Here is a 15,460-nt window from a genome sequence, read left to right as displayed (position 1 = left end):
ATACATGTCGATTTCTCAAAAAATATATAGCATGCCGAGGGAATATATTATAGATTGCTACTTGTTCGGCTTGATGGAGAAGATTGCGAACTACATTCGACTGTGATTTCCTGGGTCCCTAAATGAAGCCATATCCATGGATAAAGTCCAAGAAGTGACGTACATGTCCCTATTAAGTAGCGGGCACTTGTACAGCGCTGAAGCACCGCTACTTCCCAAGCCATCCAATATTAAAACGGTTTGGCCAAGCACCAACCGGAATACCGACATCAAGAATTCTTCTCATGCGTCTTCTTCCATCACAAACCAGGGATACGTGAAGTAATTAGACCCGACTGTAATAGATGAAAAAAAGAAAAATACCTATTCTATATACTTGAAATAAAAAGTGGGAGCCCAACCATACGTGCAAATCCAAATTATTTATGGTCTTGGCCAATCATCAAGAAGTCACACCATATGGCCAAGAACCCACTCAAGAACTAGTGTTTGATGATCCACCTTTGCTGCTTGGGGTAGGGGATGAACCAACTGTTTCTCTACATGCTTTGACCGGTTCAAAAACTTTTCAAACGCACCAGATCCTGTGAAAATCGAGAATTTGCTGGTGGTGATTCTGAATTATACAAGTAGCACCCATAATTTTATCAACAATACGATTTTGGAGAAAATATGCCACAAAAGCATGGCAACCAAGGCGCAATCGGTCCGAGTGGTTGATGGCTCTAATATAGTATGCTTCAGCATCTGTCAAGACCTCAAATGGTCAATAGAGGGAAACGACTATTAGACAGAAATGAAGGTAATTTCCATGGACGGATATGATATTGTGATGGCCATTGAATGGCTGATGACTTTAGGTCGTTCTTCTTGGAACTTCGAAAATATGACAATTTCTTATGAGAAGCAAGGCAGAACCATAGTCTTGTAGGGTATTCCTCGGGCACAAGTCAATATGATGCATGGCAACCAGCACGATAAGACCTTGGAAAAATGTAGTGTTACGGCCATGGTGCAAATAACAAACAAGCATTAAGGACAAACTGTTTCACTTGCGACAATGACGTTGGAAGTAATTATTAAAGATCTCCATAAACTATTTGAAGTCTTCAATACTCTATTCTAGCAACCCGAAGACCGACCACCGGTCAAGAGAATAATAAGAAACCATGGCTCATTTTCTGTCCCTTAGGTGCTGGTCCGGAAAAATACTTGGCCTAGATTTTTGAAGACACTCTATAGTATAATCGGAGCTGGAAAAAGTTTTATATATATCTATAGGTGCACACAAATTTCTCACATGGGCGGAGTGGCAACTAACTAGGAAAAACTAAAGACGACAAGGACCCGACCAGCTCCACTACAGAAAAGATGTTATCAAAGGCTTATAAAGGATTATGGTCCTATGCTTCGACCCTTGCTGGACCTGCTGAAAAACAGACCGAACAGTAAGATGAAAAAATTCTCTTTATAGTTTTGAAGATGTGAATTAGAGGCTGACCAGGAAACGGTCTTATCATCGAGGGTAATGAATTTTGAATGAGGAGATAATGTTACGGTCCCCAAAATTAATACTACGGTCCCAGAATAATTTTAGTACCCTTCATCTGTCCAATTGAGCACTTGGGCTTGGATTTCTATTTTATAGTTTTATATTCTATTTTGTTTCCCTTTTCTGTTATTTCTCAAACTGAATTATGTTAGTTGTTATAACTAAATATTCTAGGGTAAATCAACACTTATATAAGGTTGATCTCTCTTCCCCAATGACCGATCGAATAAAGAATATATCAAATTTCTTGTGAAAGTTCTTCACCCCTATTTTATTTTATGTTTTGAACCTTTGTTTTGGACTATTTGGTATAGACCAGCAGTATACTTTTCTCATCCTTGCTTCTTCTTTTCCCCTCATCTCAAATTCTTCATTATAAAACCCTTCTACTGCACTTTGATTATATATTTCCCACCCGATCCTAGAGATCAAGAACTCGATTCTTGAAATCAAAAACTCATAAACATGAAGTTACAAATTAAGTCGTAACACACTACTGTTGGTGCAACACTGATGTTGCCTACTCGTCTATTAACGTAACACAGCTATTGGTACAACACTGTTGTTGCCTACTCGACTGTTAGCGCAACACTATTATTTCCTACTTTGCTGTTAGCGCAACACAATTATTGCCGCAACAATGATGTTACCGCAACTCTGTTGTTGGGTAACTCAGTTGTTAGTGAGTCTATTGATGGAGTAAAGTTGTTTACAGTGCCTCTTTAGCTCTGTTGAAGGAGCAAGCGTGCTTCTTCAGCTCTGCTGATGGAGAAATACTTCTTAGAGCTCTACTTCTTGAACAAGTCTGTTGTCAGTGCATCTTCAGCTCTTCTTCTTGAGCAAGCCTGATGTTAGTGCCTCTTCAGATTTACCTGCGCATTAAAACATTTGTAGAACTTAGTTTTATTCATCAACGCGTCATCAAAACTATATCGTATTGATTTTAATTATTCTAAGTTCATTTTAATCAATTAAATCGTTTTTTCAACTTAATTAATGATTTCCCTTTTAATCTTAATTTAATAATTCCCCCCTTTTCTTTCTTTAACTTAATATAACACTCTAATTGTGCATTTCTTGGGGTTAATTCATAGTTGATATTTCCTGATTCGATGTCGGACTTTTTCGAGGTTTAGGACATGCCCTTCTCGATCCTTTGATTTGACAATCATGTCATCGACATATACCTCCACTTCCTTGTAGATCATGTCATAAAAAATCATAGTGTCTTCTCTTTGATAGGTGGATCCCACATTCTTAAGTCTGAAAGGCATTACCCCTATAACATAAAGTTCTAACCTCTATTATGAATGTGTTTTTTTCTTTGTCTTGCGAGGCCATCAGGATTTGAATGTATACTGAGAATTTGTCTATGAACGATAATATTTTATGAGTGGTGACATGATCGACCAATATGTCGATATGTGGTATCGGAAAATGCTCCTTAGGTCTGGCCTTGTTTAGATCCCGATAATCTATACACACACAGTCTCCCATTTTTTCAGGACAGGAACCATGTTGGCTATCCAAGTAGGATATTCCACCACCTCGAGGAATCCAGCATTGAGTTGCTTTTGGACTTCCACTCGGATTTTATTCACGACTTCATTTTTCATTTGTCTAAGCTTTTTCTTCACAGGCTTAGCGTCAGGATATAGAGAAATGTGATATCGTGTGATCCTTGGATAAATATTTGGCATGTCCTTCTTTGACCAGGTGAAGACATCTTTATTGGTTGTTAGTAGCTTAACAATTTTCAGACGTTCTTAAGGGTTTAAACTTTGACCAATTAATACGATTTGATTGATTTCGATCGCTCTTCCACTATAGAGAATATCACATCCTCAGTTTCTAAGAAGTGTTTGGTTTTGAAGTAAGTCAGAGTAAAAGGAAAGATCGTTTTTACTCATAGATACGAAGTCTACTTCTTTTATTATATTGAGGGATTTATTACATTTAAGAGAAGATGATCCAACAAGATCAATATTCTTGAGTTTCTTACAATGTAAAATATTTAACATCTCTCTACACATGAGAGAACAATGAGTACATTCATCGATCATAGCATCGATGGATGAAAGGGAGTCACTTTTTAGATAACCGAGATAGCTAGATTCTCGAGATAGAGTAACTGTCTTAGGAATACGAGCCAAGTTTTGAACGACGTCGCACCAATAGTCCATTTTTTTCCTAATCATGCAAAAAGAAAAGTTAAGATTTTTAGGACAATTTGAAAATATTTTGAGACCTGGAAAACATCTTCACAAATCTAGATTGGTAAAGGCTTTGGGGAAGTCAAAACATATGGTGTTTTTTCCCTCGCGGATAAACTATCCATTCAAGGTTGGCAGAACATCTATGTGTCGTTTAGATATCCTTTTTGTATGGATTTTTTCGAATCTCGTAGGGATATATCCTAAACCGGGTCAATCCATGTTACCACATGGTTGTGAGAATGATGTCATGTCGTTGGCGTTCGGGCATAAGCCCATGCATGGGAAATATCCTAAGTGGCGCATCATTTTGTAGAAGGGGAGGCTAAATGTACAAAAGTTAGGGTGTTTGGATGAGTCTATACTTTCTAAGAGGATTGGACATATCTCGAACCCTCTTGGTTCAACTTCCGGAGCGTCGATGTGGGTAGACCTAATCACTAATGTAGTGTCAGTTGTGTCGTATACTGTAATAACTTGGTCGTTGACAATGAACCTAAGCTTTTAATGTAGGGTAGAGGCTAAAGCCTTGTCATGATGAAGTCATGGCCTTCCTAAAATCAAGTTATATCAAGATTGCATGTTGATGATACAAAAGTCAATTTGAAATAGGATATCGGCGTCTTAGACAGTGCACTTGAAGCAACCCAATATCTCGCAGCGATAGTTGTCGAAATGTCTGACACATATGTCGGATGGCATGATCTTGTCTCAGGTTACACCCATATTCTCAAGAGTCCTTCAAGGATATATGTTGAGAGCGGATCCATTATATATTAAGACCATTGGAATGGTCTCTCCCTCCATTTACACAAAAATGTAGAGGACTTTGTCATGATTTGGTTCGGCTGATGGAAGATCATTGTATTTGAAGACTATCATGTTGTGTTGCGAACTAGCGACTAGCAAATATGATTCCTACAAGTTCTTCAGGGGTGGTGTTTGTAGGGACATTAACCTAGATTAATTCATTAAGGACTGTTTTATGCTTGATATATATATTTTAAAATTATATCATAATTAATTATTACGAGAATAATAAAATTGAAATAAATGAAATTCATTCCTTATTTCATTTCCAATCTTCCTTTTCAAAATATAATCTCTAAAAAATTGTTTCAATAATTTTAATTTAATTTATTCATTATTCCTTTTACTATTCTTAAAAAATATAATATATATTATAAAAAATATAAATATTTTATTATTTAATTCCTCTTTGTTATTACTCTTAAATATATATATATATATATATATATATATATATATATATATATTTTTACAAATTCATGGGTAAAAGAGATAAATTACATTGGATGAAAAAAAGTCGCGACAATCGTTTATGTTAAATACTTAATTTTTCTCACTATAACCATTCTTTCTTTTCCATCTGAATCTGCTTTGTGTTAAAACGGGGTCATGACTGTGGGTGTATTGCTAGTTTTTCTTAATTAAAAAACAAAAAGAAAACATCATTTTTTGACTTTAATATATACACAAATTTCAAATATTGACACAAGACCATGGTCTCTAAAACATAAATACTAAATACATTTTTACTACAAACATGATATTTGTTCAATCTCATCGTTCACATTAAATATAAACTTCAACTTCTAATATTACAAAAATAATCTATAAGATTTTTTTTTAATGTGAAAAATATGTTGGTGTTTGTTTATAAAATAATTTCATTAATTTTAAAATATAAAAGTTAAGTAAATTAGTTGGTTAGAGTGTTTCACATATATTCATAAGTTAAAAGATCAAGATTTATATATTATTTTTAATCTTAATACTTTTTTTTAAAGGTTTTAAGAATGGGTCAACATACAACCAATTACCAACACATTTACTCCCACAAAACGTGTTTATATTGTGGTGTGAAAACACTATAATCTAATATTAAACATTATTATATATATATATATATATATATATATATATATATATATATATATATATATATATATATATATATATATATATATATATATATATATATATATTTGTGTTTACCTATTGGACTAAAATTGAATATTGTGTATAGTAATTAATAATGTAATATTAATATTTATTACATTAATCTATATATAATAAATTATGTAAAAAATTTAATTAGTAATTAAGAATTTAATACCTATTTGCATTTGTACGATTAACTATATAAAAAAATATATGATCATCCAGTTCATATTGAACCTATTAGTAAAATACCCTTATAGAGGATATGGCTAAGCGTGTCGAAAAAGGTTTTCTATGGAATATTGGTTGGCCGAAATGAAATGGTAGAAGATCGGTTAAAGATAATATAAAACTTATTACTAAAATACCTCTAAAGGGGATAAGGATAACCGGGTTGAAAATGATTTTTTATGACATGTTGGTTGACCGAAATGAATTGGTAAGAGTTTGTAAATGAGGAGATGGTTGGGTGAAATAAGAGGATTTGTTGATTAGTAAAGGAGGAGCTGGTTGAGGCATGGATTTGATCAAATAGGATCTTCTAATTCCTATAAAATTTATCAGTAAAATACCTCTTTAAGGGATAAGTTAAACAACTCAAAAAAAATTTCAATAAGATGTTGGTTGGTCGAGGTAAAATGTTAATACTTTAATTTGGGTAAATAGTGGGATTTGTTGGTTAGTAAATGAGAAGATGGTTGGACCAGACATTTGATCAATAATAAAAATAGGATCGTTCAGTTCCTATAGAAGTTCCTATAGAGGTCGTTTAAGAATTCTATAGAATTATCACTAAAATATTCCTATAGGGAATAAGTCTAAGTGGTTTTTTTTATGAGATGTTGGTTGGCCAAAATAAAATAATAAAAAGTCAGTTAAGGAGGAGTTGGTTGGTTAAAATAAAAAGGGATTTATTGTTCAGGAGTTGGTTTTTACGTGAAAATATCTATATAAATGATATATACAGCAAGCACATCACCTTTATACAAAATCATATTTGAAAAAAATAGCAAATATTGTTCTCTTGTATTTTCTTAAGATATATTTTTTTTTTGTCAAATCAGGTAGATACTATATAAAAATGTGTATAAAAATGTTGTATAAGGGTGTTATTTATCTATATATATAGATATATATATATAGATATATATATATAGATATATATATATATAGATATATATATAGATATATATATATATATATATATATTTATATATATATATATATATATTTATATATATCATAATATTCTTAAAGAATTAAGATAATTTCTTTTCTATCTATATCAATATAGATATATAGATATATATTATATATAGATATATATTATATATATATCTATATAGATATATAATATATATATATAATATATAATATATATATATATATAATATATAATATATCTATATATATATATAATATATATATAGATTATGTTAATTCTTTAAGAATATTATGTAAATATTATATATAGATTATGTTAATTCATTAAGAATATTATGTAAATATTATATATATATATATATATAGATATAGATATAGATATAGATATAGATAGATATATTGATAGATATATAGTTATATTGATAGATAGATATATAAAGATAGATATATTGATATATAGATATAGATATATATAAAAGAGATTATGTTAATTCTTTAAGAATATTATGTAAATATTATGTAAATATATATATATATATAGATATAGATATAGATATAGATATAGATATATATTAAAGAGATTATGTTAATTCTTTAAGGATATTATGTAAATATATTTATATATATAGAGATCATATAGATATAGATATATATCTAAGAGATTATGTTAATTCTTTAAGAATATTATGTAAATCTTTTATTGTGTAAGTTACTTTTGTTATTATTGTATTAAACCAGTATTAGAAAAAATGAATTATTCAAATTCTATATAAAGATTTATAAGAACTCCACTTAAATTGTTAATTTGTTATAGAATTGAAATGAACAAGATTATATTATGTTTGCTACTTCTTTCATGTATATATTAATTTCTTTCTCTTAAATGATTTTATTAACTGTTTTTATTTTATATATATATTATGAATGATTTAAATATATTTTTAATTATATATCCATTGTTAATTGATTGTTTTTAAATATAGATTTTTTATTAAAAATATTAAAACAAATTATAATAGATATAAATTTAAAATAGCCTTTATTTAAGTGTAATAATCCTTTCAACATTATTGATTTGAAATTTTGTTCATCAGAATCTTAATTAGTATAATTTTTAGATTATTTACTATTAAATTGTCTTATATTTACAATTTTTATTTGGTCTATATAATAGTCATATCACGTTTATTTGATTAAAGAAGCTGAGTTTATTTATGTAATTATGATAAGATAGTTTATTGTAAGCTTACTAATTGAAGAATTTAAATGTTGAAAAATATTTTCATTCTTTTAATCATATTATTTATGAAGTCATATAGAATACATTTACTTAAAACAAATGTTTATAATGCAAATAGAAAAATGTTTATTTATTATTCTTTAATATTTATTATTAATTAATATTTATTTAAATGACAGATTTTACCATCTATATACATGGAGAACAAAACCATGTTTATCAAGATAACAACAAAGCAAAAGGTAAAGTATTTCAGTCATTATTAATATTATTATTTAATTTAAGAAGAGTTAATGAGAAATCGCGTATATACTTCTGATTTCAAATCATAGTCATAATAAAGTTAATTGTTTAATCTTTTCTTTTGCTAATTTTTAATATTATCTAAAGAGGTTCTAATTAACTTTATTGTGTTTTAAGTTTATTTGATCTATTACTTCATTTTAACATAAATATTTGATTTTTTCTTAGTCAAAACAAAATTTAAATAACTATTTATTTAATTTGACACGTTTAAAATTACAATACATTTAATTACACCTTTATTTTCACCCATAAAATGGCATCATAATTAGTTTTCAATTAAAAAAAAATCTTAGACTATAATGATAATATCATGTATATCTTACAATTAAAATTGTTGAGTACATATTTAATATTTTATTTTATATTTGAACAGGCATAAACAACCAACAATGGAACAAAAAACTTAACCTTAATAGTTGCAAACAACAAAGAAAATGTGGAGAAGCTACGTGTTATTGTTGCTTGTTGAAATGTTACTATGTGATACACCAGTGTTTAGAAAATTGCCCCGTTAAGGAGTAATATGATCAATTATAATGACATGAATAATTCGCTGAACAACTCTCTTATCGTGCACAAGGATTAATAAAATTCGCATTTATATTGTCTTCTTCATTTTTGTCGTATCATCTCCATCCTCATTGTCATTATTTCAATCATCTTCATTTTTGTTATCTCCTTAATCGTCAATATTTATGGTCATAAAGTGTTTTTACTTAAAAACAAAATTGACAATTACAAAAATTGAATATAAAATACAACATATATAATAGACGATACTCACATATTTGTCATTATGATCGTCGTCATCATTGTGTATTCTATCATCATCGCCTTCATCATCCACTTCGTCTTCAACATCTATGGTATGAAAATGAAGGGATTTACTAGTTGGGGCAACCTAGTTGCCGTCTTCATTCTCTCAATCATCGTTGATTTTGTTATTCATCAAAGAAAAATAAATGATAACAAATTTGATAAAAAGAACATCATTTAATTTTTTTTCTCATCAGCTCACCAACCTCTTCCTCTTCGATCTCTTACTCTCATTTCTCGGTCAACCGACAAAATTTTATTTAGCCAAACATATAATTTCTTCCTTAATCGACCTCTCATATTATTAATCTTTTTCACACAACAGACCGTCCATGAGGATTGGGGTCAAAATGCAAATTTAAATTTTGTGCCCTTATAATTTTATTTTATTTTTAAGAATTAGTAATTATAAATATTATAATTAAAAAAATATATATCCGAATTAAATATATAGCAACAATATCTCATATACAAAAATATTAATATAATAAATTTCGAAAAAAAGTACCATAATAATTAACAACTAATATTTATATATAATATAAAATTAGATATAAATGAGTAATATATTATATTTTTGAAAAGAAAAGTGATAAAAAGGGAAATAAAAAAAGTTATATATATATATATGGTATAATATATATTTAATATTAAAAAAGAAAAGCAAAAGGAAAAAGGAAAAAATAAGATTAATAATGTAATATATAACTAAGAGTAATTATAGGGGCAGAAAATTTTGTAACGAAAGTGCACAGTCATAATGACGTGTAAAAGTGATTAAGATGGATGAGTAAGCCTAATTTAAAATATTTATTTCTCTTCTTTTCATTAATATTTTCTCTTTTTTATATATTTTTTTCTTCTTTTTATCTATTAATTTATAATTATATATTGATATATTTAAATTAATTTATTTATTTATATATTTTTAATAATAATAATTGAAAAAATTAATATATATATATATATATATATAAAAGAATAAGAAGTTAAATATGAATATGATTAATTTTTTTTAATTTAATTATTTTTTTTTTCATCTATTAATATTTTGCGTTAAAAGTTAATTAATTAATTTATGTATTTTTAATATAAATAATAATAAATAGAATGAATAAATCAAATTAATAAAATATATATTAAATTATAAATATAAGTATATATAAAATAGAAATTAAATATATATATATATATGATTTATTAAATTCTTATTTCTCTTTTTTAAATTTATTATTCTTATTTATTTTTAAAAGTCTATTTTTTTCTTAATTTATTTTCTTATAAGATATATATTAAAAATTCAACTTGTAAATATTATAATTTCTTTGTATATACAAGTTAGAAGATCAGTAATTTGAATTCTATTTAGACGACGACCTACTGACGCTTTGTAGGCGACGCTTACTCTGCTGCAGCTGAATCAGGATAATGACGCTTTTCATCTGATGCTTCACGCTTTTCATCCGATGCTTGACGCTTTTCATCCGACGCTTAACGCTTGCTGCCTTCCTTCAACTTTTTTTTTTATTTTTTATTTTATATTTTATATTTATGTATAGCTTTAGGTTTGTTTTTTTCTTTTGCTTTTTTTTTTTATTTTGAATTTGAAGTTTGTGGCTTGTTTGATCCTAAGTTAGAAAAAAAAAATTAAAATTAAACCCTAACTAAAATTGAACCTAATTCAATCTTAGACTTAGGACTTTTTTTTTGAAGTTCTTTTAAAATAAAAACCCCAAAATAATTAAATTTTAGACCCTTTAAGTAATTCACTAAAATTATTGAAAATTAATCTAGACTTAGGCCAATTAACTTTTGGTTAATAACTTACCTAGTTTTGATTTTTAGGATAACTTTATGTGTGGATTATTTGCTTTAGTTTTCTTTTGTCTTTATTTATTCTTTTTTTTGATCTCATGCAAACCCTTTAAATGTTTAAAATGGGAAAATTCTAAAATGTAAAGCGTAAAAATGTTTTAAATAAAGACCAAAATTAATTAGTAGAGACTTTAGGAGCATTGTGGGACACAGCGTCTAAAAAACTCTTTCTCACACGTAACCAAACGCCGAACTCACATATCTTAATTTCCTAATTTTTGAAATTAGGTGGCGACTCTCTAATCGTGAGGATTAATTAATATTGAAAAAAGTTAAAGTAGGCCTATGACATACTTCCCATTAAAAAACTCTCAATCTCTCCCAGATTCGACGGGAAAGTAAGATATGAAGTTGCTATAACCTCATTTTTTTAAACTTAAAATTTTCAAACATTAAAATTAATTTCCCTCACGTTTTCAAAATAAAAATTTTAAAGAGCGTCTTAGAATTTTCAAACTAGTCGATCAAAAAAAGTTTTTAAAAATCGATCACAAGGGTGAATCTCATTCCTCCTAAGCTCTTTACAGGAATTGGACCGATAGATCGATATGTAAAAGTTCCAAGCACCGGTTGGATTGAGATTTCCCTTTACTCTTGAATGATAATTTGCTCTGCTTGCCTAACTGACAAGCAGGGCAGACCTTGTCCTTTAAAAACTTTAGATTAGGTAAATCAAAAACTAAATCATGCGAACAAATGTTGTTAATGGTTTTAAAATTAAGATAATTTAATCTCTTATGCCATAGCCAATTTTGATCATTTTTGGCAATCATACATATGGGATTAGATATCTTATTTTTCCAGTTTATTTTGTAAGAATTTCCTACTCTATTCTGGTCAACATGATGTTACTCTGTTGATCCTTAACCAGACATGCATGCGTTTGAAAATCAATAATAAATCCATTTTCACATAATTGGCTTATATTAATCACGTTATAACACAAGTTTTCAACAAGTAGCACGTTGTTGATGATTAGTTTACCACGGATAATCTTACCTTACCCATGGTCTTACCATTGTTGTTGTCCCCAAATGTGATCTTAGGCCCTGAGAAATCCATAATTTCAATCAGAAGTCGTCTATCTCCAGACATATGTCTGGAACATTCACTATCCAGATACCATATTGATTCCTCCAAGCATCTTATCTATTGTATCTATACAAATACATATTTACAATCTTTTGGTACCCACATTCACTTGAATCATCGATCAATCAGTCCCTTAGGAATCCATATTTGAGTTATCTTGATGGATTTCCCATGTTGTGTTGTGATTAATGCATATGATTTTGGCTTACCAGACATCTTCCTGCTAGCAGCTGAACTATTAACCTTAGAGGATGGTTTTTGTCTAAAACTCCTCGACTTCCTGTCAGGTTTTAATTTGTCAGGCTTGTTGGTTGCTTCCTTCCTAGGTTTCAGCTAGCTTACAGTTGGCGGAACATAAATAATCTCATCCTTTAAGGTTAAGTTCTTACAGCTTGGATTCGTTCCATTATCAGTTAAACTACCTCTAACAAAGCTTATTGTCTTAAGCTTGTCTTTCACCGGGTTTAACTTCTTTGACGACTGGTCTGGGCTGGCATTGTTAAATCCTAAACTGGATTTACATCTGGAAGGCCTCAGCACACTTATTTGCTGTATGACTGCATTTCCAGGCTTTGTCCAGGAACTGACCACATATGTCAACCGTTGGTTTTCAAAAAACAATGTTTAAAACTTTTCCTTGAGCTTCTCATTCTTTAATGAGAGCTCGACCATGTTGTTTTCAAAAACTTTTGGTTCGGAAGTTTGAGATGAAGAAGGTTTATCAGTTTCATATTTTAATCTCATTTCATTACAAGAGTCTGACAACTTCTTGTACTCACTAACCATGTCATTGAGTGTATCAGTTAGTTCATCTCTTGTAAATTTTTCAGAGGAGAAGTTAAATACTTTAGAGTCTTCTTCTTCTTTTGCCATGAAGCAAGTGACCTCTTCATCATCACTATGAGTGGATGATGAGTCATCTGAATCGCTTTGGCCCCTTTTGGTTTTGCTATCAGTCATCATTAGAGCCTTCGACTCTTTCTTGTCCTTCTTATTCTTATCTCGCTTTGGCTTCTTGCACTCCGACTTGAAGTGTCCTAGTTTGTCATAGTTAAAACACTTTAAGTTAGCCTTCTAGTTGTTTTTATCATCACTGTTATTGTTTGAAGAGCTTGAGTTAGAATTGCTCTTCTTCATGAATTTTCCAAATTTCTTCACGAAGAGAGTAATGACATCGCTACTAATCTGCTCGACAACAGTCTTCACATTGGTGGCAGCATGTAACTCCTCAGCAATCACTAACGCCTTAGTCGCAACAACAAATGTAGAGAGTTCATCTTCATTCCTAGACTTTATCTCAAACTCATAGGCCTTCAGATCGGCTAACAAGTCAAAGAGCTCCATCTTGTTGAGGTCTTTAGACTCCCTCATCGCCATCGTCTTGATATCCCACTCCCTAGGCAGAGCACGCATGACTTTGATTGCAACCTTTCGGTTGTTGTAAGTCTTACCCAAAGTGGAGAGAGTGATGATAATCTTGTTGAACCTTCCATCAAATTCAGTCATCGTCTCTTCAGGACGCATTTTGATGTTATCAAATTGCTGTGTAACAACCATAAACTTGTTCTCTTTGATCTGTTCGTTGCCCTCACAGAGTTGAGTCAACCTCTCCCAGATCTCCTTGGCAGAGTTACAAGACATGATGTAGTTAAACATGTTGTCATATAGAATTTTGTACATAATGTCCATGGCCAGGTTGTCGAGGTTGTTCTTCCTCTTGTCTTCAGTGGTCCACTCAGATCTGTCTTTCTCAATCTTTATCGGGCATTCGGTGATGACAAGCCACATGTCATCATCAATGGCAGATAGATGAGCATGGACTGTTTTTTTCCACACGACATAGTTCTCTTTTGAGAACATAGGAACCTTGGTTGTAGCGGTCATATACATGATTCAGATTCTTGTTGGTGCTTGAGAATATAAAACGAGGTTTTGATACCACTTGTTGGGATCGGTGTTACCAATAGAGACCAGAGTCTAACTATTGTTAACAGCTTACGATAAACTATTCGATAGTAATCCTGTGAGGGATTAATATCTGTTTCTATTCTTCATAAATCCTCCAAACTCTTGAAACAGATTCAAGTACGGAAGTGTTCGTCGGATTTGAAGTTTTAGACAACTGAATATAAATGGCAAAAATAAAGAACACTAGGAGTTTTATGGATGTTCGGAGATAAAGTCACCCATTCTTCCACAACTTAAAGAATATCTACTAAATAATTTGAAACAAATACAGCTCACTAATCTAGAACAAAAGAACATTTATTCAACTTACAATACTAAAGTTTCTCACATAATAGACAGTATGCAATTACAATGAGATCACAGCTAGACAATAAGAGATATGTTTCGATTCAAGAAAGTTAATGCCCAACACTACACCGACCAAATTTGAATCGAAAAATATCCAATATGCTTAAGGTAGAATTTTGCTATAACAAAATCGAGAGGCCCATGTAAAAAAAGAAAAAAAGTTGCGGTTGGTCTATGAAGTTAATTTTTTATTATATTAAATGACATAGAAGGAATTGCAAAATTTAATCATTATGCCTTCCAATATTAAAATTGTCCATTATTCTTTTTAATAATCTCACATGTTAAACTATAATATTTTTAATTCATTTTGAACAATTTTAATATACATATAATATATTGACTTTGAAATTGTATAATAACTAATTATTACCAGAAAATCGAATTAATTTTTTTATTTCATTTTTAATATTCTTTCTTAAAATATAATCCTAACAAATTATTTCAATAATATTTTATTTTATTTATTCATTTTCTTTTCATTACTTTAAAAAAATATAATATATATTTTAAAATATATATATTTAATTATTTAATTTATTTATCCTTTGTTATTACCCTTAATATATATATATATATATATATATATATATATATATATATATATAAATTTAAAGAAATGATTAATGAGATAATTTGGGAGAGAAAATTTGGAAGGAAATTATGTAACCACGGCAATTTGATTTGTCTAAAAAATAATAAATTTTTTTTCTCTTTTCAACTTTTATCCTTTTTCAATAGTAACACATCATTTCCTCCCTCATTCTCGCTCTCAAATTCTCTCATCTCAAATTACATTAGCTCAAAAATAAAAATATATAAAGATCAAGATCTTATTTTTTATTTTTCAGCTCACCAGAGATTGTGCCATCTCCTAATAAATTTATTTATTTAATTAATTATAAATAACCTAAAATAACT

General features: G+C 29.3%; 1 protein-coding gene across 1 annotated transcript; it reads right to left on the bottom strand.

Annotated features, from left to right (window-relative positions):
- Positions 1-450: 450 nt before the first annotated feature.
- On the bottom strand, positions 451-13,912 carry LOC124939246. The gene is made up of 6 exons (XM_047479738.1): positions 13,675-13,912; positions 13,109-13,260; positions 12,566-12,793; positions 12,131-12,280; positions 11,699-11,778; positions 451-616 (listed from the first exon to the last, which is right to left on the bottom strand). Exons 1-6 carry the CDS (start codon positions 13,910-13,912, stop codon positions 451-453), a joined length of 1,014 nt encoding a protein of 337 aa, XP_047335694.1.
- Positions 13,913-15,460: the final 1,548 nt, after the last annotated feature.

Source organism: Impatiens glandulifera, chromosome 5, assembly GCF_907164915.1.
Source record: "Impatiens glandulifera chromosome 5, dImpGla2.1, whole genome shotgun sequence".
Lineage (NCBI taxonomy): Eukaryota > Viridiplantae > Streptophyta > Magnoliopsida > Ericales > Balsaminaceae > Impatiens > Impatiens glandulifera.
Note: the sequence above shows the minus strand (reverse complement) of the source record. Positions and strands in the feature narration are given on the sequence as shown.